The 27,069-nt window shown below is 36.0% G+C and overlaps 1 protein-coding gene across 2 annotated transcripts in view; it reads left to right on the top strand.

Moving 5' to 3' along the window:
* The window catches only part of TMA16 (translation machinery associated 16 homolog), a 63,544-nt gene that overhangs the window by 21,446 nt on the left and 15,029 nt on the right, over nt 1-27,069 (top strand). For both annotated transcript variants that reach the window (XM_074229022.1, XM_074229023.1), the window contains exons 3-5: nt 12,177-12,214; nt 16,359-16,443; nt 19,363-19,511. In XM_074229022.1, the coding sequence (XP_074085123.1) occupies nt 12,177-12,214; nt 16,359-16,443; nt 19,363-19,511 (272 nt within the window). The remainder of the gene's footprint in view (nt 1-12,176; nt 12,215-16,358; nt 16,444-19,362; nt 19,512-27,069) is intronic.

Below are 27,069 nucleotides of genomic sequence, written 5' to 3'. Positions count from 1 at the left end.
GAATTGATTTCTTTTTCTTCATGACCAATTTTACTTTTAAAGTCTTTGTGATTACTTTTAAAATTTTCATAATCCTTGATGACTCTCATTTCTTTTTTCCATATTTCTTCTTCCTCTTTGATTTTTAAAATCCATTTTTGAGGTCTTCCAAGATGTCTTTGGATTTTAGATCAATTCAAAAACTTCTTTGAGGCTTCACATGTAGGTACTTTGTCACTGCTTTTCTTTTCTGAGATGACATTTTTATTGTCCTCAGAATAGTGGCTCTTTTGATTTGTGCTTATTTTATTTTTTGCTCACTTTGATAGTTGAACTCTGCTTTTAGGGCAGAAGGGGCACAATCCCAAGCTTTCTGTGCTGGGGCCAGGGGTCTGGTCCCTGGCTTATCATTTGTTGATGTCATTGTTTCAGATGTTTCAGTTGTTAGCAGTTTTTTCTCTCTATTAGGGTAACCCAGCCCAGTTCTGCCTGGGGCTCCAGCCTTCCTGGGGTTCTAACTTTGTCTTCTGAGCTGAGGTTGGGACCTCACTGCTAGCTTGATGCCACACCAGCTTGCTGAGCCTGAACCTGAGCTGCATTGTGGCTACGAGCTTCCATCTGGCTTCCCTGCTCTCCTACTTATGCTGGACTATACTTCCTTTTGCCCACAGACCTTTACTAATGTTCTTCCTTAATATCTTGAGTTGAGAACTTGTGTCACTGTTTATTTTGGGACTTCCTTTGCTCTAGGATCTGTTTGGGAGCTTCATTTAAAGTTGTTTTACTTCACATAGAAATCTTGGCTCTGTCCCTGGAAGTCCTTGCTTGCTTATTTGTTTGTTTGTTTGTTTGTTTGTTTGTTTGTTTATTCATTCATTTATGGATTTTTCCAGGCAATGGGGTTAAGTAGCTTTATTTGTTTATTCATTCATTCATTCATTCATTTTTTTTTTTTTTAGGTTTTTGCAAGGCAAATGGGGTTAAGTGGCTTGCCCAAGGCCACACAGCTAGGTAATTACTAAGTGTGTGAGACCGGATTTGAACCCAGGTACTCCTGACTGCAAGGCCAGTGCTTTATTCATTTATTTATTTATGGATTTTTCAAGGCAGTGGGGTTAAGTGGCTTGCCCAAGGCCATACAGCTAGGTAATCATTGTCTGAGGTCAGATTTGAACTCCTGACTCCAAGGCTGGTGCTCTATCCACTGCGCCACCTAGCTGCCCCCTTGCTTATTTATTTTTAAAGTGTATTTTAAAAGTAAAGTGTATTATGAGAATATATGAAGTAGTACAATGTTCTTCACATTACATAGGACATATTAGTGTGTTATGGAGTCTTTGTTGGTGTGCCTGCAAGCTAGACTTTCTTCAAGGTGAAGAAATTCTGTTTTCTCCTCTATGATTATTTCATCACATTTAACGTCTTATGTCAGTTTATAGTTCCACATTGCTTTAGGACTGAAAATATTCAGCACACACCTAGTGACCTTTTACACACATTACTAAGTTTGTCCATTCAGTTACTATTAACATGATTGACTGGGTCAGAGGACTAGTTGAGAGGGAATCAGATGAAGAAGACATATCTCTGCTTTTGTGATAAAATTAATAGGAAATGGAAACTTACTTTGTTGTCAAATTTTTTAAAACTAAGAATTTCTGTTAAAGGATCCAAAAAAATGCAATTAAACTTTAGTTGATAAGAGGATAATTTGAAATAATTTCTGTAGCACAACTTAGGTATCCTATTCTTTTTTTTTTTTTTTTTTTTGCAAGGCGAATGGGGTTAAATGGCTTGCCCAAAGCCACACAGCTAGGTAATTATTAAGTGTTTGAGGTCAGATTTGAACTCAGGTACTCCTGACTCCAGGGCCTGTGCTCTATCCATTGTGCCACCTAGCCACCTGGTATCCTATTCTTAAATAAAAATTTTTATAAGATACAAACCTAGTTAGTTCTGAGTCTATTTTCCCTAGTTCCTTATGGTTTTAAACACATGGGGTTTTTTTTAAAGATTTTATTTATTTTGAGTTTTACAATTTTTCGCCTACTCTTACTCTCCCCCCCCCACTAGATGGCAGTTTGCCAGTCTTTACTTTGTTAATTATATGTTTTACCATTTTATTTGGAAACAGTTTTTTGTTTCTTTGAAACAATTATTTTTCTAAGATATTGCTGGAATTTTAAGGATCTTCACAGTTTAAAAAATTATATGGAAAAGAAAATGAAATGGATAAATAGAAAAAAAAAGATCCAGGGACTTAGAAAGCCTTTGACCATCTTTATAGAAAAATAAAATATTTAGTAAATGTCTTAGTATTGAACAATTTGTTCTAACAGAGCAACTTAAGGACAATTTGAAAATAGCATAGCAACACTTAAGGAAACATCAAGTGTTGTGGAAATAGACCAAAAAAATAAAATCAATGGAAAGTGGCATTTCTAAATGTGAGATAGTGTCTTGCACATAGTGGAATCGGTAAGTGTTCTATGTGTTGTTAAGTACTGCTTTGAAAACGTTCTTTGAACCAAACATTATTTTATAATCTTACTAATTAATGCTTGGACTTTGATTAAAAGTGATTTGTTTTAAAATGGTAAAAAATTTTATTCAGACCTTATTTGGCAATTTGAAAACTGATTCTTAGGATAGAAGAAGAAAAATGCGAACTCTTTGAAATTAAATGTGCAGATAAATATAGATTCAATGGAATCATGTTCTCTCATTGGTATAACTACTCAGTCCACTGATAGTGATTGAAATTAATTGTTCTATGTAACTTTTGGCCATATACTTTGCTAAATTTCTCCTTAAAGTATGTCCTTTTAAGTAAGCATCTTATTAAACTTCTATGTATAATAAATTAAAGACCTTCCTTTGGGTTTTTTATATATTTCAAGCTACCAGTATAATACTTGGATTGTTTGTTATTTATTTCAGGTTCTTAGTCCAGAATTGACATACTTCCATTTCTGATTATGTACCTTTGATGTCCCTCATATCTTGTTAATTTACTTGGGGTTACTTAACTGTTCTGTGTATTTTTCTATTGCCTTTTTGGTTCCCTAGAATTTTTTTTTCTCAACTCTGCTCCATGAGATACATAGCTATCTAGTGTCTGTGAGAAAATAAACAACCCATTGAGATAGACCCATCTAATTTTTTGTCACTTGCCACTGTAGGTGGGCAGTGAGTTGAGACTAGAGATATGCCAAAAGGAAGAGGAACTTGGGGGACTGTGTAGCATCTTCATTGATGCTAGTTTTCCTTTCCTTCTCCTTTTTTGAAAAAAACATACTGCAGAAAAATATAATCAAGAAAGTATGAGAACTAAGGATGAAATTATCAACATGAAAATCTACTTTTATTTCCTGGTGCCTATGGATCATGACCTAATTAAAACTACTTAATATTAGAGAGAATTCACAAAAGCAAGGGGTTTTTGTTTGTTTTGTTTTTTTAAGATTATAGTTATATTATAGACTCAGATTTTAGAGCCAGAAGGAACCTTAGGAGTCATATAGCCTGACCTTTTTACTAATTGAGACCCAATGACTTCCTTAAGGTTATATATAATAACCTAATAAGAATTCCTAGCAAGGACCACTTAATTCAAATCGACTGTTTTCTGTTTCCAAGAGCTGTCAAATTTCACTTTTGTAGAGTCTCTCTCTCTCAAGATACCCTCTTCTCTCCTCCAACACTACCCCCTATCCTGGGGGCATTTCAACCATATAATTTATTGTAAGTAATATTGAACTTAGATTATGATGTTGTTTGGGTTTATAAGATCACCCCTAAGAGGCTAACAGTTGTTATTGTGTACTCCAGTTGTTAATTTAGTAATTGCCATTAGATGAGTAGGAACAATAACTTAAATTAATAAAATGCTTAAAAGTTACAAGGCATTTTGTGTAAAAATATCTCCTTTGAGCCTCACAATATCTCTAGTGAAGTGGCTATTGCTTAGATTGGACCATTTAGAAAATGACCCAGTTCCTTTCTAAATATCAGGAAAAATAATGAATGAATCTTTAAATAACAATAAAATGATGAACAAAGCTCTAATTGTATGGTGTTCAAAAGGATATACTATAGAATATGATTAAATGAATATAGACACTTAGGATGGGTATTTAACTTGTACCTTTCTTCTCTTTTGAAGAAAAACTCTTCTTTCTCTTTAAGCTTTGAGTATTCACAAATCTCAGAGCTTGGCTCCTGCCTGCAACTTCAGGCTTGTCTGTGGTTCTTATCAAATACCTTAGGGACAGGATGTCAAAGAATGAGGATCTGAGCTAAGGTGGTTGTATTGGGAGTAGAAAGGAGTAGGAAATATGAATGTATGAAGTATGACAAAGATTGAATTGACATGACTTAATTCTTTAGATGTAGGGAGAGGGATGAGTCAAAGATACCTTTAAAATTATTCAACTGAGAAGAGAGTAATGTAGCATTAGAATGAGCTAAGGGAAAGACTTGGTCTTTGCTTGTCTTTTTTTTTTTCTTGGATATTGGGGATAGGTGAGATGATTTAAGCTTCAATAAAATGTGAAATATGCACCTTATATGTAACTCTATTTATTATTGAAATATCTTTTTAACTGAGAACTGTTTAATCAAGAGCTTTCTTTAAGAAAAAATTTTCCTTGTGTATACATTTATATCTCGAAAGGCTGATGGGTTTTACCTAAAATAATTTTTTTTTTTAGGTTTTTGCAAGGCAAATGGGGTTAAGTGGCTTGCCCAAGGCCACACAGCTAGGTAAATATTAAGTGTCTTTGAGACTGGATTTGAACCCAGATACTCCTGACTCCAGGGCCGGTGCTTTATCCACTGGGCCACCTAACCGCCCCTACCTAAAATAATTTAAAGGTTATGATGGGTCAATAGTAAATAGGCATTTACTCTCGTCAACTTATTAACTTAGAAGCAGGGATATGTTGAATAACTTACTTTCAAATTTTTAAAAAGTTAGTTTGTAACCTGAAAGAATACATGTACAAATTTTTCTAAAAATTTTTTAGAATGTATACTTAGAATATTAATAAACTGCAAAATTAGTATGATTTTATCAGGTTCTTTTAAAATATAAGATTTCAATATAATTTATTAAGTTCTTTTAAGTGAAAAGATCCAACCAAATATTCTATTATTCTTGAGTTGACAGTAAGGTTTTTTCAGTTGCATTTAATTTGTATTGTGTAGTCAGTTTTGTACTTTTAATATGCTTCTAGTTCCTATGTTTTTCAGGTGAAGGAATAGAGACACAAAGAATCTGAGGAATCTGCCCAAGGTTATACAACTGATAGTGGATGAAATCTGTATTAGAACACAAATGCCTATTTATTTGTTTTCTGTTACCTGTTACCACTTAAAATGATGGACAAACTAGAAATAGCAGATACTTTTTAAACTTTGGAATATAATGCAAACCTTATTTGTAGCACTTCTTTATCCATTATTGGACTGTGTTATTTTTAGTTCATACTATTATGTATAAATCAGTGGTCTAGATATTGGAAATAAAAAATGAGAAATGATGCTATTCTTGCCTTCAAAAATTTGAACATTTAATAAGGGCTGCCCACTGTAGGCAGTTTATTAAGGAAGATGACAGTGAATAAAGTGTGGTAAAAAGCAAAGTGTAAAATTCGCACATGCATTAATTAGAGAATGCTAAATAGGGGAGAAGAGAAGACCTTTTAGTCCTTGAAGTGTGTTTAAGATTTTGACAGATAAAGGTGAATGGAAAGGATATTCCAGATAGAGGAATGAAATATAGATTGTGTCCCATCAAGAAGTATTTTTTATTAAGTGATTCTCTCTCTGACTACAACAATATAAATGGAAAGAACCATATACCAAAATCAAAAATGAATGTTGCAAAATTATAAAGATCAAGCATGACCCAAAAGAAAAGATATGAGATATGAGGATATTCCCATCCTACCTCTTTGCAGAGGAGGTACACACACACACACACACACACACACACACACACACACACACACACACACACACATATATTGTACTGACCCCCGCCCCCCTTGGTTTCATCTTTAAATAAAACACTAATTGTTATAGGAGATGGCTGTCTGAGATGGGGGATAGAGGGAGGGATACTAGCCAAAATTATTTTGATATAGAAAAAAATGACATTGAAAATTTTTAAAAAGTAAAAATTTAAAAAATACTTATTTGGTATTTTTGGCACCATGCTAAATGCTGGAAATGCAAAGGAAGGTAAAAGTCTGTTTTTAAGGAGCTCATAATCTAATAGGGAAATAACCTATACACTACTAAGACTAGGATGATTGGAATGAACAGGAAATTAAGGGGTATCAAGAAAGACTAGAAACTGGAATTCTTTTATTTGGGAGCTGAAGGAAACTATGGAAGGTGGAGGCAGAGATGAGACGGCATAAAATCAACATTGGAGCAGTATGGAGGTCAGTGTAACTGGACTGCAGAGTATTTGAGGTTGGGGATGAGAAGGGGCTGGTGGAGTGCATAAGGATAAGAAGACTGGAAATTTGGGGGGACATAGGCTAGAGAGGACTTTGACAAACAGTTGATAGGGAGGGAGCAACTGGACTTTATTAGGTGGGATAGGGAAGGCTGTCATATGGCCCAGCTATACTTTTGGAAGATTATCTTGGCATGTGGTTGGTAGGTAGACTGGAATTCAGAAAGATTTGTGGTAGGCAGATCATCCCACAGACTTCTGCAATAGTCCAGGTGTGAGTTGATGAGGGCAGGTGTAATGGTGGAAAATGTATTATGGTATAATGGTAGATAATTGTTCAGATCCTATAGAGTCTTGAATGTCATGATAAGAAATTTGGCCTTTATTTTTCAGGCAAAGGGGAAGCATGGATATTGACATGAGAAAGACATTGGGATAACTGTTCTTTATTAGTGACTTCCAGAGCCACAAATTCACAATTCTATTTTATGATAATTCTTATATGTCCTTTATGGAAAAGGTATTTGTCTCTATAATTAATGCCTTAGTGGCAATAACCAATTCAAGAGGAATATTAAGATGTCATGAAACTAAACTTAGTAATAATTTTCCCCCCTTTTAATTTTTCCCTTTTCTTGAAGTTAATGATTGCTGTGGACATCATAAAATTCCTATATTCAGGTATTAAACTGTTTTCAAATAATGTTTTCTTGAATTAGTGATTTTGGAGATTTTCTAAGTCCTCAAACATTTTATTATGGAAATAGTAAGCCCATAGAAGAATATTACCACTACTAGGTCTATTTCCAAAGAGAACCTCTATGTTCTAAATTACTTGTAGCTCTCTTTGTAGTGACAAAGAAATGGAAGTTTTCAGGAATGTCTGTCAATTGGGGGTTGGCTTAATATGTTATAGTATATGATTGTGATGCAATACTATTCTAATAGAAGAAATGAGTTTAGAAAAACATTAATAGACTTGCATGAAATAATGTAGAGTGAAATGAACGGAATCAAGAAAACATTGTACACAGTAACAGCAATATTGTTTTAAGAACAAACTGAGTGATTTAGTCATTTTTGAGTATTATAAATACCCAAGTTGCTGACATAATATTTAGGAAGGAAGGAAGTATCTAGTTTCAGAGAAAGAACTGGTAAATAGAAATATGTATAGAATAATTTTACACATGTACATATTTTTGTCTAATGTGACCATCTCTTGGGTGAAGGAGAGGGAGAGGGAAGACATTTACATGATAACTTTATTATGTATCTAAAAGGAATAGCATGTTGTACATAAAAGATTTGTAGTTTCTTGTGTTTTGATCTTTTATTATCCTATATTATGGAAATGCTTGTTTTATTCCATTAATTAATTTAAATAAAAATTTTAAAAAGAACATTTCCATTTGCATTAAGGAATGCTTTGACTATAATCTACCACTTAAGTAAAACTCTGAACAGATTAATATTGTGCTTTTTGTTAGTCCCTTTGATGAAACTACTAAATTTTTAGGGTGGGAAAAGTCAACTTAGGCTCTAAGCCCAGGCTGTTCCCCATGCCTCACTTTTTACCTCTTAGAAATTCTTTATTTTCTTCAAGACACAGTTCAAATGTCACCTTCTATATTAAACCATTCCGGATTGACTTACCTGTTGGTGCCCTTCCCTTCAAAGTTATTTTGTATTTATCTTGCACATATTTATGTTCATGTTGTCTACCTCAATAAAATGTAAATTCTTGAGGGTAGGGGCTGTTTAATTTTTTTATCCCCAGCACCTACCTAGCACTATCCTGGCAAATTAGGGTCATTTAATAAATTGATTCAATGTAAGACTTATTTAGGATTGTGGTTGGCATATCTGACTCAGTTTCCCATCTATAAAGTGGCAGTAATAATAAAATATCCTAAGATTTGTGTAGGGATCAAATGACATAACTGTAAACTGTTTTACACACTTCAAAGTGCCATATAAATGCTATTATTAATAATAAGCAATTTTATCTGTTAGCATAAGCAATGCTTATACACTTGTCATATTAGTGGTTATTGGTAGAACTGTGAATTGGTCCAACTATTCTGGAGATCTATTTAGAATTGTGTGAAGAGTAGTTAAAATGACCATAGATTTTGAAAAAGAGATACTACTAGCATGTGCCCCAGTAACGACAATAGAAAGAAAAGAGACCCATGTACTCCAAGGTAGTTCTAGTAGTGAAGAACTGGAAATGAAATAGATGGCCATCAGTTGAGGAATAGTTTAAGTAAATGATGGCATACAAAGGTATTCAAATATGACTTCTGTAAGAAAAATATACCTTGAGAGGAGCACAGAAAGACTTATATGAACTGATGCAGAGTAAGGTTAGGAAAACTAGGAAAATCTATTTCTATCTATAACAATATAAATATATTTATATTTATAACAATATAATACTATAAATGGGAAAATGAAAACATTTAAAACTGAATGCCATATAATTATAATGACGAAATAATTGCTTTTGCAGAAGTGGGAGGATCATGGACATGGAACATTGCATGAAACATCAGGCTTTTTTAATGTTACATTTGCTGATTCCCTTCCCCCCTCCCCCCTATTATTATAAGGAATGTTTTTTGGGAGAGAGAGTAAGGGGGGGAAAGTACAGTTGGAAAATATAAATGATGTAAAAACAAAAAAGATAAGCAATTTTTTAAAAAAAATGTTATATGTCAGAACAGTGTTTTAATGAGTTTCAAAGACATCATTATTCTGTCTTAAAATGCTTAAAGACTTTCAGCTGCTGACATGATAAAGATTAGGTGATGGTAGAATATTGCAGAAAGCTAAAACGACAAAAGTCCTAACCAAAAGATACACTAAACAGCTTCAGATAACCTTTAATACTTGGACTGCTGGGAAGCAGTAGCTGTTGACTTCCTTTTGTAGCTGTAAGAAATAGAGTGGTTCGTTTGAACAAATGTAGTTTGAATGTCAAAAATTCTGGAAGTATCCCCCAGAGGACATCTAATTGTCTTTCTTCTTCCCGCCCCCTCCCTTCCCACCAATTGTTGAACTCTGGGCTCCCTGCAGTAACTCTAGGGGTATTATTGAAAGAAAGGTCATGAAAATGACATAATTTTAAGTTTGATCTATCCTATCACCATGTCAGGTGGACAAATAAGACCTTTTATGTATCACTGCATATTTTATTTTATTTTTGAGCTAAAACTGTATAGGATGCTCTTACTAGATACACATAAAAGAAATTGCATATGTATTCTAAAAAGGTATAAAAACATTAAATAATCTTCCTGCATTTAAGAACAACTATGTTAAAATTCTGCTTTTGCCAAAATTAAAGATAATAGCAAGATATTTTAGATTAATTTACCTCAACCATGCAATATTTATAAGCAGTGAGAAAGAGACTATAACGTACTGTTTAATTTTGACTTCATTCTTTGACATCCTCACCATGGCAACATCTTGTTGCCATGCACTGTCATCTCTTGCTTGTTATGCAGGGCAACATAGCAAAGAACTCTATAGACACCAGGTGAAGATGACTCATTGTGGAAGAAAAAAAAATAATTTAGAAACCAAGGGAAAAAGTAAATGTAATGCTTTAAAGTTTAGAGATCCTTTTTGTATTTTGAGCAGCACCATAGTTTATCCCTGCATTTAAAGCTGTATTTTAAAGCATTTGATCTATTTAGGCATTTTCTATTGCCAGAATTATTGGTGTATCTATTTAGATTGTGATATGGTTTTGACAACCTCATTATTATGAATCTATGTCATTCTGAAGCTGATGTGGATAGATTGATTATTCATTTGAATATACCCCATGTTTATAAGTTATCAATGTTTGAAGTAGTCACAAGTAGAAAATTTACCTACTTTAGCTGTTTTTTTCTTTACATATTTTTTTGTAATTTTGTGCAATTTTTGCTGTTATTTTTCCAAAAGAATGAGGGCCAATGGGATATGCTCATATTTTAAATGAGCAACTAGGTGGCACAATGGGTAGAGTGCCAGTCAGGAATACTCTTCTTTCTAAGTTTAAATCTGATCTCAGACACTTAGTAACTGGGTTAACCTGGGCAAGTTACTGTTTGCCGAAGTTCTTTTTTCTGTAAAATGAGCTGGACAAGAATGACAAGACTGAAAAATTGACTGAGTAACATTTTAGATTAACATTTATATGAGTTGATTAAAAATTTAAATGACAATGGCACATTAAATTGTGACTTTTTTATTGTGGTAGGTGGTGAAAACTTCCATAATATACTTGCTCTTCATGCTCTACCTATCTTGTGAGACAGGCTGCAACTAGTTACTTCCTGAAGATAGCTCATCACTTGTTATTCTCCCCATGCCAGAGGATCTTCTCTTCTACTGAGGCCAGAACGTTTTGGCCTACTCTCTTTCCCTCACTGCCTCTTTGAGACTTACCTCACTCAGCAACCTAGTATTCTCTGAAATATATCCCACAGGAGTCTCTCACCTTTCCCCAGAGCTTGATTCTCACTTATCCACAGACATCCTAAGCACTGTTCCTTCTTCTTTCATCTCAACTTATGCCCTTATGCTTGAGTTTCATGTTGATGTCCATTAATTCAACTCTAGTGAATGCCAATCTATTCTAGCCCACCCACAAAGGTGAATATCCTTTAAAGCTTGGGCCTTCCACATTCTCTCATGTCTTTAGGATTTTGAATTCTGAAATTCTTCTCTTTGATTATTATGATCATGTGATTTTTTTCTCTTGTAACATATTATTCCCATAGAATCAGTGATTTTGACTAGAAGCTTATTAGAGACACTTAACACTAATCATATACCTTTCTCCCCACACTGTCATCTCTGCTTACTTCAGATAAAATAGAAACTCTTTAGATTTATATGTCAAGTCCTTGATAGACTGAAACCTACCCTCCAGTTCTATTTCACATGATTATCTTCATTTGCTCTACCTTTTGACCAAACTCAGTTCTTGAATTCAGCATACTGATTTTGCTTTCATGTATTTTACAGACCATCTCTCCCCGACTAACATGCACTTCTTATTTTGTATTTTTAGAATCTAGGCTCAACTTGGATATCGTCTCCATTTTTTGATGCCATTCTACTCCTCCCTCCCTGCAAAGTAAATGTTAGCCCTTGTTAATATTTTCCTTGATCTCTTTATCAGCATCTCTCTTTGTCTTCTATAATCAACTTTTTGCAATATTTCTATTCCAGGTGAGGAATTGATAAAAACTGATAAAACCTCTTAGATAGCATGGATTGTCATTTTTTAATCATTATATCTCTAACACTTAGCACAAATCTTTTCTTAGATTAGTTGCTTAATACATGTTTGTTGAATACTAACTAGCATTATCAATTAAATGTATTATATTTCCAATATGCACATTAATTGTGCCTATTTTGTCATGAGATAATGAACTTGTGTCTTAATCCATTTGAGACCTTGACTTTAACAGTTTCATTCCTGTAGGTTTCATTTAAAATGTCAAGAATCTAAGAAGCAAGTAATAAGACTTCATGGTTTAATGATTTGAAATACAGAAAATGCTTTAAGTGGTAACGTGGTTGCATATAACTAAGCTAATCTATAAGAAATGAACTTTGGAAGGGGACCCCCCCCTTTGAGCAATTTTTTTTATGCTAGTTCTTAATTGATTTTTGAAAATTGCTTGGACGTTTTCTAACTTATTTTTTTCATTCTAAGGTTGAAGAATGAAAAGGCTTTGCGTCTAAACATTATAGGTAAGTGGATTGCTTTATTTAACGTTAAGACTAAATACAGAATAATTTACAAATTATGTAAATTACAAATTGTACTTTCCTTACAATTTACATTTTAGAAAACTAGCGTTTTATCAAAGTGAATTGTTTGGTGAATCTTTCAAATGAAATCTTATTAAATAATTTTTAGCTTTATTCTGCTAAAATTGTTTTTATTTGTAAATTGACATGATTTCATTATATACACACACACACACCACACACACATATATGTAGGCACTGTGATGGCTTAGAAGCCTCTAAGAGATCCAAAATAGATGTTGATCTTGATTGTTTAGTCGCTCAGTTTCCTTTTAAAAAATGGTGATCTCTTTGTTTTCATGTTTACTTTTATTTCAAATCTGTCAAGCCATTTTGTTTTAACAAAGAATAAAATAGAGATTCCAAAAAGGCAATTCAACAAACCAGTCACCATATGCTCAGTCACAGTATGACCCATTTTTGCCCTACCTCTGCAAAAGAAGGGAGAGACCTATTCTCTTCTTTGAGGCCAAATACCATGTGATTATATGACAGTAGTTTTTTTTTTTTATGGGGAGAGTGGAGGGGAAGGTGTTGTTCATTTATTTACCTTGTTGTAATCATTGTGCATATTGCTTTGTGATTCTGCTTACTTCACATTGCATGTGTTTCTAGAATATGTTTCACACTGATTCTCATTATATATTAATGTTCCTTTGTTTTCATGCCCTCCACTTGTTTAGCTATTCCCCAGTCAATAGGCATCTACTTTTGTTTCCAGGTTTTTTTGGAGGGGGCTAGGGATAAATACCATTTATTAATTAAATATACCTGATGCTATGTTAATAAGTACCATGCAAATAATGCTATTTTATTTGATCTTTGCAACAATGTGTGAGGTAGGTGCTGCCATTATCTCCATTTTGCAATTGAGGAAACAGAGGCAGGGAGCAGGCAAGTGATTTGCACAGTCATTAGTGAGTGTCTGAAATTGGATTTGAAGTCAAGTCTTCTTGATTCCAGCTCAGGATTCTACTTCTGTCCTACTGACTGGACAGATTGTTTGCTGCTCTGAATATTTTGGTGTATATGAATCATTCTTTCTGTCTCTGACCTCCTTCGTGATCTTGCTTTGCCCAGCAGTAGATGCTCTGGATCAAAGGCAAAAAGCAGTAGTGCAGTCCCTGTTCTCAAAGTCTAAGGGAAGGGGAGGCAGGGGGAGGGGTGCGATCAGGAGACAACTTACAAGCAGCTATATACAAATAGAAGGTACAGAAGATGACAGGTCAGCTCAGAGGAAAGGTGCTAAGATTAAAATGGACCGGGAAGGATTTCTTATAGAAAATGAGATGTTAGCTAAGTCTTTCAGGAAGCCACCAAATCTTGGAGGTGGAGAAGAGGGAGGAAGAGAAATCCAGACACGGGGAGAAGCCATTGAAAATGCCCAGTTTTTCCCAATTTAATAGATGTGAGGTGATGCTTCAGAATTGTTTTGATTTGTATTTCTCAGTCTTTCTCATGTTCATATTTTATTATGTTTATTTTGAAAGCTAATTCCCCTAAGTCTTCATTATAAGATCCTTATTAGAAATATTTGTTGCAAAGATCTTGAAAGGTCATATCATAATAAAATTAGAAGAGAACTACCTCAGGTATTTTTCACAATTTTGGGAGAATTCTTAACCAAACAAGATAGAAAGGCAATCATGAAAGATAAATAGAAAAATCTTGATTATGTGAAATTGAAAAGCTCTTTGTGTGTGAATAAATTTAGTTTAAATAGAATAAGAAGGGAATTGGTTAATTGTGGGAAAATTTTTGCTTCAAATATTAATGATAAGGATCTGATATCCAAGATATATATAGAACTAAAACCTGTCAGATTCATTCTTTCTGCACCCTGCCCCATCCACTAAGTATATATGGTTTTATTGCCCAAACCTCATATATATCCTCATAGGGCCTTTCTTTCCTATCTCCTGTGGCTTGGGAAGGCACAGTCCTGTGAATAGGATATGGAAAGGAAACTTTGGAGGAACTCAGAGTGGGTCTTTAGAGAAAATACTTCTGAAACAAATAATTAGGGACACCCAACCTACTGCAGCTCTATAGAGTAGAAAAGAAGACTTCAGTCTTCTGCAGCACAGTAGCTAGAGTGCAGGGCCTGGAGTCAGAAGACCTCAGTTCCAATCCTCAGGGTTCTGAGGAATCTGAGTTCAAAGCCTTCCTCATTGTGGAACTTTAGACAAGTCACTTAACCCTATTTGACTTAGTTTTCTCATATGTAAAATGATCTGAAAAAGAAAATGGCAAACTACTTAAGCATCTTTGCTAAGGAAATCCTAAATGAGGTTGCACAGTCATACACAACTGAAATGACTGAACAAAACCAACACATTATTGCTGGGGTTTTTCACCTGGATACTGTAGTGCCATCAGTAGGTATGAGAATTCTGGATTTTTCTTATACCATGAAAACAATGATATCCATGATACCCATGTTCTTGTTTCCTAACAGATTCTTCTGCCAAGTATGAAGAATTTCCTGAGCCATGAAGGGTGGATTTTTTTTTTATCTGTTCATCTAGACCCTAGGTTATAGGGGAAACCATTGAAGTAGCTCATGAGATAAATGGGTAATAGTCATGGTATAGATAGGGAAGTATGTTTTCATGGCTGACAATCACCTGATCCAAATATGACAAGTAAGACTTGACTGCCATTGTGGTTGCCTCAAATTGCATAGCTTCTATCTGAGATTGCTGAGATATGTAGGCATCAATCAACACTTGAAAGTATAGGACCACCACTACCATCTGGTCCAGTGTCTCCTTTCATATCCTGATGGAAGTCTCCAGGACCCTGAGCCCAAGAACCTCAGGAATGCTTCCAGCCCAGGGCCCTCAGGTATCATCCTGGGAAGCATTTCCTGTGAAGATATGGCCTGACACTAGCTCCTCCAAACTGTTCCACCCACAATTCCTAAAGATTCAGAAAAGAAAGTTTCTGCAACCAAAGTCCTGGGCACTGTCTAATGTTTTAACATCAGAAACTGAGAGGATTTTATCAGTGGAAATGATATTAAAGAAGAGGCATCAATATTTGCTTTTCTGCTACTCCCTAAATGGGATTTGCACATTTGACTTGTAGCTGAAACTTTTGGTATTTTTTTGTCTATCCTATTAGAATGTGAACTCCTGAAGAGGACTATAATTTTCTGTTTGTATATCCAGTGATTAGCAAAAAGCAAGCACTTAATACTTTGTTCATTCATTACTAGTTATACTAGTCTGCTAGAGAAACAGGATAACTCTTGGTACCCAAATATTCTAGAAGACATATATAATGATCCAACTTTTATTTCCATTTTGCTTTGGTATCTCAAACACTCCACAATTACCTTTTGTATTGTTTTCTGGTCAGTTTAAATTTGAAAGTAGAGGAGTAGGAGGCATGATTGGGGAAAGTGAAGGTTAAGGAAGAACTCAATTAATCAGGTGCCCTGAGAAGTCAGAATAATCTGCCATGTGCTGATACTGATGTGGACACAGAACTCTGCTCTGAATATGTCACCTGCCAAAACCATTCTGTCTCAGTCCTGTTGCATTTATCCTTAAGTCAGAAATTATTGGTGTACTTTAATGTTCTGCTCAGATGGAGCGCTATAGGGCTTTATTATTTGTTTGGTGTTATAACTACAATCATACACAGACCTTTTAAAATCATGTGTTTTGGCCTTTTTTAATTTCTGTTCTTCAACTACTTAAAATGTTTCTATGTATTCTTTGTCTGTCTTTTTTTTTTTTTCCCAAGGCAAACGGGGTTGAGTGGCTTGCCCAAGGCCACAACAGCTAGGTAATTATTAAGTGTCTGAGACCAGATTTGAACCCAGGTACTCCTGACTCCAAGGCCGGTGCTTTATCCACTACGCTACCTAGCTGCCCTTTGTCTTTCAGTTAAGAAATATATGACAAAGTTGTTTTTGCAAAATTAGTTTCATTAGCCTACCCTGAGCCATATTTAACACTGAAGAGAGTTTAGTGTAATGTTAAATGTTTTAATATTGGAATTTTAATGACTTATTTGAAAAACCTCTAATTTTTTAACTGGTATTGTTTCAGTAATTTGTCACTTTTCCTTGTAGGTGAAAAACTGAGGTGGTTTCAAAGTCACCTTGATCCTAACAAAAGAGAGTATACAAAGAAAGATGCTTGCGAACTAATAGAGAGGTAAGAATTTGATATGCTGTTGAGTAGAGAGGGCAGAGGAGGGAAAGGCTTAAATTTTAGAAGTTGAACCCGTTCCTGTGTTCACTGACTACTCTCCTGCCTCTCATTAACATATATGAAAAAGAAATGGTTCCTGTCCTTGAAAATCTTTACTTGGATGGAAACTCAAGGACAACCCTAGTGCTTACACCAAGAATGCCACAGATATCATACCTTGTACTGGAAAGACTGGGAGTTGAAGCAAGAACCTAGTGCCACCCCAAGGTTAGGTCTCAGATTCCATGTTAGGGGCCAGAAAGTTTGGGATTATAAACAAAAATATATTTCCACACTCATTCCCAGGAGGACTAAAATCCCAGGCCTAACATGGAGCCAAATGCATGTTTCATGTGTGGGGTATCTTTTGGGAAACCCCTGTCTCCTGAATGTCTTGGGATTTACCTACTCTGTTGGTACCATGTCTGAGTTCAGTCTAGTTCTTGGAGTCAACTCCTTGCCCTTTCTCTACATCCCACTTTCCATTTAATCTGATTGTAATCATGCAAGTCTGTCTCTCTTTGGAAGACACTGTAATTCTGGGCACTCTCTTTGGTATGGATTACTCTTCATAGTGTGGTCACATGGGGCCTAAAGAATGGATTGGCCTAATCCTTGCTCTCCAGTGTCACTGCCAGACCCTTCCTCTGACAGCATTGTTTTGCAAGCCCTCCTCAACTGAGGTTCCTTCTAGCCTTTCTTATTCAGTCTGTTTGGCTTTGGTCTTCCAGTTTTGAGTCTCTCTCTCAAGAAATGGTTTGAGTTTCTGTCTTGGTCTGTTATTCATACCCTGACCTCATATTTGAGAGATTTCAGTATGCATGTTGCTGTTTCCTCAAACATTTTCAAACTCATTTCATGAGATTCAACTTCTACAAAGTAAAGTTACACAGTGCCTCAGCTTCCCTCAAGTAATTCTCCCATCTCCCTTCTTGGTGGATAGCTTCCTTCCTTTCTCTTTTCTCTTACCAAAAGCTATTTCTCATCTTTGTGTATGTACATTGAACTTAATAAACTCTAAGTAAAATTGGTATTTCAATATACACAAAAGCATATGAAAAGAGGATTGTTGGGTGAAATTCCAGATCTCCATTATATATGGCTGGATTTTTCTTTTAAAAAAATTCAGCATGTAGCTTTCAAAATTTTCTGCTTATTTGTAATTCTTTCTGGCCTTTTTTCTACTCTGTTCATTTGAGAATGTTTCAGCGACTCTCTTTTTCCCTCTCTTTCTCCCAAGTTCCCTTCTCCCTCCCACCCTTATTCTTTATCCTCAATTTGCCTCCCACTTTCTTTTCATCTGTTTTTAGTCCATTGTCCCCTAGTCTTACCTCCTTTTTCTCTGTTGGCAATCTCCACCAGTTCAACTGTGCATTGTCTTCTCATAGACCTCTCATTCACTTGTTTTGTCATATTTCACGACTCTACCAATTCTTGGTTTTTGTCACCCCTACATCTGTCTTCTTTACTCCTGGATTGCTGAATGATACTGGTGGAAGTTATAATCTGACTGTTGTGTGGTAAATCTTTATTCTTTTATGATTCTATTGCTCTTGTTGATCTTACCAGCCTTTCTCATCCCTTAACTCCCCCATTAACCTCTTGTTAGTTGATGTCCTTACTTCTGCTTTACTAAGAAATTAAAAGTCAGTTGTCATAAGATCCTTTTCCCCCCCAAACTATATCTCAAAAGTCATATACATCTCCACCCATACTGCTATTTTTTCCTTCTCTTTGAAAGACAGCCTTTTTTCTTGCCAGAGGAGAAGACTTCCCCAAGTCCTTGATCCTTCCTGTGCTCTCTCCCCCAGAAACCTGCTCCTTCATCATTACCTCTTGATTTTGTTTTAGTTTCTCCCTCTTTTGCCTCTTTCCAGAAACCTAGGAACGTCTTTCCTTAACAATCCTCTTTTTCCTTTGCCCTCCTTTTCCTCTGCTTCCTAATCATCTGACAACCTGGTTGTCCTTATAAGTCCAATTTCTACTCTTCCACTCCAAAGACTACCAGTAATCTCTTAATTGCCAAGTCAAAGAGATTTTTCCTCAGGCTTCTCCTTGGAACTTTGGACTGCAAGTCCTGCCTTTCTGCTTGACTTTCCCAGTAGTTCTTCTTTCGTTCTCCACACCATCTGATTGCACTTTCTCCTTCTTTAGCTGAGAGTTCTCCAGGGCTCCTCCCTAGACCTTCTCCTTCTGCATTTGGGGAGATCTCATTGGCTTCCTGGGGCTCAGGTACTTTCTTCTGATGACTCCCAATCTGACGACTTGATACCTAGCAGTGAAATCAGTTGAGTGATCCAGTGAAGACTTATGTTTTATTCTCAGCAGCTTGTGGTCTCTATCTGTGTAGCTTTGAATACTGGGGTCTGAGTCAGGACTTTGTAACTGTAAGAATGCTTTTGTGACTGGAAATGATTCTAATTTATTGATCTTTAGTGTTCTGATCTATAATGTGGGGGTACAAATTTTATTATCTTTTCCACTAAGCAGATCAAATGAATGAATCAACAAATGTGAAGTGTATTTTAAAATTGTAAGCCATTATATACATGAGCTATGATTATTTCTTTTCCTAAAATGTTAGTTCTGGAAGAAACCTTTGAGATAGTTTAGTGTGGATCCCTCATTTCACAAATGTGGAATTAGAAGCCCTGAAAGGTTAAGTGAATTGTCCATAGTCCCAGGAAGTTATTGGCAGAACTTGGCTTCCAACCTAATTTGTCTAATTCCAAGCTCAGCCATCTGTGGTGATTTAAGTGTCAACTATTAAATAAACATAGCAGGTTAAACATGACCGGGACAAGGAATGCTGAGCACGAGTTCCTTTGCAGAATAATGGAAATTTCACAGCTCCAATCTTTTTTCTTTTCTTCTTTTTTAAAGTTATTTACATCGGTTCAACAGTGAACTGGAACAGATTGAGTTGCAGAACAGCATCAAAGGCAGACAGGGAAGGAAGCACTTTTCTCGAGAAACAGTCATCAAACAGACGGTAGAACGTGAGCGGAAACTCTATGAAGGTTATGGCATGGGTATGTCCATCTACAGTAATTTTTCTGTCTTTGTTCATTTTGTGATGTTTTAATTTAACTTTTTCCATTTTCCATAGGCTGCTTTTTTCCCCTTTTGATTGTTTTCTTTTTAGAGTTTGAGTTAATTTTTTGGTTTATAGCCATTTTCACAAAATGATTTTTTTGTAGGAATTCCTGGGTTTTAGCTCAGTTTCCTGATAGTTCAGCTTAGGGTTTTGACCTGGGCTCTTTATCATTCTCATTCTCTTTACACAATTCCAAACCTGAAGTTGATTGCATCCTTAGCTGTGATTGATAGGCTTTAAGCAGGTGAAAGCAGACCTTATCCAAGATCTGATCTGACCCTGCCTCCTGTGCTTCAGGTGGGACTGATTGTACACTTGACTTATCTAGGCTCTGCTCAGAGCTTCTGCAGAATTCTGGTGGTTTTTCTCAGGAAGGAACTTCCTGGTCGAAGTTTTATAACTTTTATAACTAAGGAGAACAACCACGTATTTAAGAAATCACCTCATTCCTTCCAATGCACAAATGAAGAAGACAACAGTCTTTTAAATCCCACTACGTTGCACAGGAAAAAGCCAATCATCTTTTTAAAAAGAATATTGCTTAGCTTGATTTTAGTCAGTATAGAAGGAGAGTTAAGAGGCTGTTACAATTAATGGAAATTAGTGTATTCTTGGAGAGTGTTACTAAAGTGTTTGTAGAGGATCTAGGTCCCAACATATCATTATCATTCCATAGCTTTGTGTTGGAATACTTTCTTTCTCAAAAATGGACAGTTTCTATCAGTTTATCATCCATCTTTAATTTGAATCAGTTGAAGACTAATTTGGTTAGTGGTTTATTTTCTAGATATTGGGGGGCATAATATAATGTGTCAGAGTCATCTATTAGGGAGAAAAATTATGTGGATAGAAGATGCTTATATTTTGTTTCTAGGAACATTTAGCTGCACTAGATTTAATTTCTGTCTAACCAACTTTGTATTATCTATAGAAGGATTCACATTAATTCAATTCAGTTAAAAAAATGATTAGTTGTAAGGTGCCATATAAAAATCACTGGAGGTAGAAGACAGAAAACAACCTCTGCTCTCGAAGACTTGACTTTTTACAGGGAATACAATGGAATGCACACTAAATAAAGAATGAGGGATCAAGAAATACTGACCAGGAAGTATCTCTGGAACTAAGCTTTAAAGAAAGGGCCTGGCTCAGGAGGTAGCCAGCAGAGAGGAAGAGCTGCTGAAGCCCAACAGAGAGGAGGGGCAGTTTGTGATAAAATGAAAAAAAAATCATCTGAAATCTATGTTGTGAAGACTGAGGGACTTTGTAGTTCTTCTAGAATTTGGAGGAAACCCCTGAGTACTTTTTGGATGGGGAAGTGATATGACTGTTTTCCTGGAATGCAGATCTGCAACTCATCATTCCCTAAGTTGACATCAGTTTTGAAACTCTGCTTTCCTCAGATTCCCTTCCCTCCTCACTAGAGAAGTTGATCAAGTCTCTGACTGGGTATCCTCTCCTTTTCCCTTTTGCCCCTCCCCACTTTTAGCCTGCTTTCCAGTGATGGGGGAGCTCCCTGTTTGGAGGCACTTCTTAAATGCTGTGGACTCTGGTTCTAATGTGATCAGATCAACATTAGGAAGATTATTTTTTCAGTGATTTAGAGGACATATAGGAGAGAGGATAAACAGCAGAGGGAGACCAATTAGGAAGTTAATACAATAATCTTATATTTATATTCTATATATTTAACTTTGGAGCTCTTTGTAGTTGTAATAAAACTTGACTGATTTGGGTTTTATATCCTAGTCTTTTCCCTGGTTTCAAACCTTTGAGGAATAGGGGAAAATGGCCAATAAGAGCAAAACAGGTAAAAGAAGTCAGGGGCTCAGATAATTGGCAAATTGCAGAATTTATATATGATTGATTTGGAATTGAGGGTATAAAAGGAATTAACTGCTAGGGAACTGTTCTTGAAGACTAATTTAGGCCCTCAGAAAATCTGCTCAGTATATTATGAAACAGAGCCCTTAGCCTGCCAGGGAAAGATTGCCTAGCAGTTTTGAGCCCATTGTAGTCTCTTATTTAAAATATTAAATTGAATATCTTGTTAATATGATAATTGAAATATCATAGTATAATTGCATCTTTTTTTTTTTTAGTGTTGTGCACAATGTTTTTTAATGTGACTAGCAATGGCTTATTTTTTTCTTAGCCTGGGCAATATATTGTAATGACTGGAATTTAGAAGACCCATCTTCAGATTGTCCTCTGAATCAGCCTGATTGTGGGTTAGCTCTTTATGTCTCAGGTAACTCTTCAAGAATGGAAATGTAGTGTAGGTGCTGATCTGCCTTGCTGAGGGTGTTTCCTTGTTAGTTCTCCATACTATGGAAATTAAGTTGCTGGGGCACTTTATACATTTTTGGAGAGTGCTTTCTCTCTCTAAAATACTTTGAAGTGAATTGTCCTTGTATTGTTAACTTCATTTTATCATGGAGGACTGGAGATTCCTAGGTGAGGAGGATTGTTTAATGATGGCAGCTAATGTCTAGCTTGGGGCTTGAACTGCTTCTGCTCCCTCTAGGTATGGCTTCCTCCTCTTACTCCTTTCTTTCAACTATTTGTGTGAAAATCCTAGGGGATCCAGGAATGGCTATGAGCCACACAGTTTTCTGTTTTAGCTGTTGACGGCCAAGGAAAGATCTGAGAGTGTAGGTTATTGTTGACTGGCCTAGATGGATGAATGATAACTTATTTTGCTTCTGTTTCTTCCTAACAAAAAGGATGCTTTTCTGAAGGAAAGGTGACAAAGGCAGAAAATTAGCAGGGACTTAAGTTCCCAAGAAAATGATTTACAGTCTCTCCCATCCATTTAACAAGCACTAATTAAGTGTGGCTTCCTGTGTGTGCCTCATTGCCAGGGGCTCAGCAAGACCAGTGGGCAAGAAGCTGACTCTGCTCCAGGAATAAGCACACCCCTAGCTATACAGAACATGCACCTGGTTAAAGACTGGTTAAAGACCAGGGGCTTTGGGAGGAAAGACACAAGCAGCTGTGGGTGGGAATGTGGGAGGTGATGCTTGATTGAGTCTTGGGGAAGAGAAGGCTTCTGTGAAGGGAAGGAGAGAAGGAAAGCCAGAGCAAATGCCTGGAGCAGGAGGTTATTTGGTGTGTTTGAGGAATAGAGAGAAAAACTAGTTTGGCTAAATCATATTATGTGAGGAAATGAATCTGGAGTGATAGGTTGAGACTATCTGGTAATGGGCTTTTAAAGCTAGTTTGTAGTTTACATTTCATCCTGAATTAAGTAATAGGAAGCTACTAGAGTTGAGTGGGTAGGGGATATGGTTAAATCTGCATGAAAGGAAAAGCCCTTTGTTGTCCTTGACTTCCCTCCATACTTTACTGGGCTGCCAATTAAGATACCATTATAGGAGTTTAGGTAAGAGGTTTGAAATAGTGTTATATCTGAGTGAAGGGCTTGGATGTAAGAGATGTTGTGAAGATTAAAATGGCAGAATTTGGCAACTGGTTAGATCTGTGGCCTGAGCAGAAGTTAGGAATCAAGGATAATTCTGAGGTATGTACCTGGAAACTTTGAAGGAATGGTGGGATATGTCAGGGAAAATGATAGGAATAAAAATACTTAGCAAGTGTGACTAGGGAAGAAGAGGGAGTTTGAGAGGGAAAGATAATCAGTTTACTTTGGAGTAAGTTGGTTAAGATGTCTTCTAGATTTGAAATGGTCAATAGGCAAGTTGGTTATAAAGGACTGAATGAAGCTCAGGGCTGGATATGTAGATCTTCGAGTGATCTACAAAGGAGGGCTAATGAAGTTGCCAATAAAGAGTTACTAGGAGGACAAGACAACTGAGGACAGAAGCTTTGGTAACACTCACAGGGCATGTGAGATGGATGATGAACTGTCAAAGGAGAGGTTTGGACAGGCAGAAAGAGAGCTAGGAGAGTACTCAAAAAAATCCAGAGGAGAGAGAGGATGGAGGTAGAGTAATTGAGCGGTGAGGGTGGAATTTAAATTGCATCTGGGTTAGGAGTGAGAAAAATAGAGGCAGAAAGTGTGACAGCTTTTTCAAGTCAGAGAAAGGGATCTAAGAGGAAATTTATTATTTTAAAGAGAGATGAGAGAAAAGGAAAGATACAACTGTGTACATAGAGGTGTATTTATACGTGTACATACACACACACACACACACACCCTTTGATCCTATATATATCAAAATATATCTATATTTTTAAAATCTATATGTTTATGTCTTATCTGTGAGTTTAGATTACTGGGTTTGGAGAGCTACATTTTTGAGTATTGAAAGACCATGTAGATATTTTTGCTGAAAAGTGTTTGAAAAAGCATGAAGGATGAAAGTGATCCTGCTGTACTGGAGATGGCCAAATATTATTACAATTTGCAGTATGTCGTATTTCTAAGCCAACTTCTAGAATGTGATATTGAAGGCAGGAGGAAAATGATTTGTGAGAACACTTGGGGAAGTGGTGCTTTTAATGAGCCAAGCTGGCAATAATAAATCATGCTAAGCTAACTTCATTTTCTCTTAAGCCAGGGCTACAAGACTGATAGAGATGCTATACCAGAATTTCCTCAAGACATTTAATAAAGTCTCTTTTTTTGTGGAACAAAGGTAGAAAAATGTGGGTCAGATGATAGTTCTGAATGTACCTAATTGTACTATTAATTTAAGGATGTGATTAATTATTGTCAGCCTATAGGGGAGCTCTCTAGTACTTGTTCTGAATTGGATGATAGTTCTAGATGAATCATTTTTCAAATTTGCAAATGACATATCATTGGGAGGGATGGCTAACAATGCTGGATGACATCATCATAATTGAAAAAGATCACAATAGGTTTTAACAGTGAATGAAGCTACTAACAAAAAAAATGTAGTTGATGAATATGAAGTCCTTAAACTTTTGTAAAAAATAACTTGTGAAAAATAACCCCTCAAGTGTCTGAAATTCACAGTCATTTGAAAAAAAGAGAATACTTTTGGTAATTACCTCAAGTAAGATAAATTCCCTGTCCCTGGAGGTTTTTAAATAGAAACTGGACAATGACTTGCTAGGATTCCTCATCAGGATGACTTGAGCTTGACTTGAATAGACCCTCCCAAAACCCAGAGCCTGTGACTTCCTATGTTCTATGTATTAGAAACAGGTTTTATGAAGGAAAGAGGAATTATATTTATTATTTTGGTATCTGTGTTTTTACCTCAAGTTGAAGAAATTATTGGTTAATATTTTCCCATGATATAAATTTTATTTTTCTAAGTTATTGTTGAAAATATAACAATGTGAAGGGGAAAACGTGATTGTCATTATTACTCATAAATTAAAGGAGGGGCTAAGAAAGTAGTTAATGCTTATGAATCATGGTCATTCACAAAAGAAGTATAAAATGATGCTGATGAAATTTGAAAAATTAAGTCTGCCATTTCTACATGTGAACTAAGAATTTTGTTACTGAAATTAAAGCTGAAATTTTTGTTATGTATTTTTCACCTTTTATCTCATTTGATCCTATTGGCAGTCTTATGAAGTAGATGGAAACATTATATCCCCTGTTATAAGAGAAAGCCCACTCCATTATAAAACATCTTTAGCAACCTAGGTAACGATGACTCTAAAGTTTTAAGACTTTCAATTCCTTCTCTTAAGTGATTCAATGCCTGGAGAACTAGACCTGGAGTCGGGTTTACTTGAGTTTAGATCTCATCTTTGACAATTTTTTACTTTGTAGTCTCAGTTTCCCCATCTTTATGATGGAGAATAATTATAAGTGCTATAGAATTACTAACTATTGTTATTATTATTTCCTACCCTTCTATGAAAGTAACCCTGAGGAAAAATTTCTTGATTTTTTTGTTGAGCTCTTGTATCTAAAGCCAATCTATGTTGTTATTTAATTGTGACTGACAACTTGAGTTGTATTCCCAATAAAATTATTGTCACTTAATCTGCCATATAACCTACTATGAAGCTATTTCTAAACAGTTGAGCTTAATAAATCAAGATAATTAAAAATGCCTTCATTATTTCTCTCAGGAGAAGATCTCAGTTTATGTGTTGTACTTTCCAGGCATTCTTATCAAGAGAATGAGATTTATTATTTTTCTTAAGTACAGTGTCTTTCAAGCTGATCTGACAGTCTGATCTTTAACTTGAGATTTGTGTTTTCTATACTATTCCTAATCAAGGACTGCAGACAGCCCATTTTAAGTTTAATCTACATTGTTATCATTTTCTTAAGTCTCAACAATCAACAAAACAGCACAGTTTGCAGTATTTGCTAATTTCTGTGGTACAAATCCTCCTTTTATGGCCAATTTCAAGCTACCAGTGTGATGTCATTACCCATAAAATTAGGAAGAAATGTTCACTGTCATCAAGTAGTCCTATCTTCTGATAGAATAGATGTAAATAAACTCAAGAACTTAGCTCATAGTGAAGTGAGGACTTTTGAGTATTTAGTGCCCTTTTTTGTTAACATTATTTAATTGTGAGTGTGTGTAGTTTTACATAATGGCAGAGTCTCTGAAAGTTGAGACTCGGCTCTCAGGAGCTGGCCCCAACTGATTTCAGTTCTAAGGTTCAAAGAATACTCACTATGTTCTGGGACCTGTGCTGAGCCCTTTGAAATGAAGATATCCTTTGATCCTCATTTCCTGGGGGGTTGAGACTAACCTTGAGCATTTAATGGAGGAGGAAACTGAGGCAGGCCCATGTCTCGAAGCTAGTAAGCGCCTCTAAGGCTGATCACTCCAGGCCAGGGGTTCTGTTCACTTATTAAAATTTTAGTAAAATAGCAAAGGGTGGTCACCAATGGCTGTAGAGAATGGATTTATTGATTAGGGCCTGGCAGGCACCTTACATTCAGTTGGCATTTGTTAAGTGCTAGTATCAGCAAGAAGTTACTCTGGGATTTACGGAGGATGCATATACACACAAAATGAAATCTTTCTCATGTTCAAGGAGCCTCCATCTCCTAGGTATGTTGTGATCATTCTTAAATTCCTGGCACATCTCACTCAGCTTCCTCATAGTCTCATAGGTGCTTAATGAAGACTTGAGGAATTAAATTCAAGATGACTCCATCTTGTTTCTTTGTATTAGATGCCTTCTGAATGTGGGGGCTTGTACAAAAGCATAGGAAAGGACTGTGCAGTGCAGGGTTTGGGGGGGGGTGACCTATGGCCCATTTGTCTTTCCCATAAGAAAATCCTAAGAAAGGAGTCAAGAAAGATAGTGGGGGTCTGAAGAGTTGTGAATGCGGGTTTGAAGAGTTTGTTGTCCTCGGGAGTGTTGCGAGCCACCTAGAGATTAGCTACAGGGAAACACATGAGGTTGGTAACACTAAGAGGATGAAGAGCAGAATCTTGGGCAGGAAGTGGAGAAGCTGGAAAAGGCTGTGTCATCACAGGAGGAGAGATTGAAGGCCTGATAGATGGCATCAAAAACTGCAAAGCAGTCAGGTCAGAGGCAGATTGAGATAAAACTTTGGGTTTTAACATTGA

This window comes from Macrotis lagotis, chromosome 3 (assembly GCF_037893015.1).
Source record: "Macrotis lagotis isolate mMagLag1 chromosome 3, bilby.v1.9.chrom.fasta, whole genome shotgun sequence".
NCBI lineage: Eukaryota > Metazoa > Chordata > Mammalia > Peramelemorphia > Peramelidae > Macrotis > Macrotis lagotis.
The sequence above is the reverse complement of the archived record's forward strand: the minus strand, read 5'-3'. Positions and strand labels throughout refer to the sequence as shown.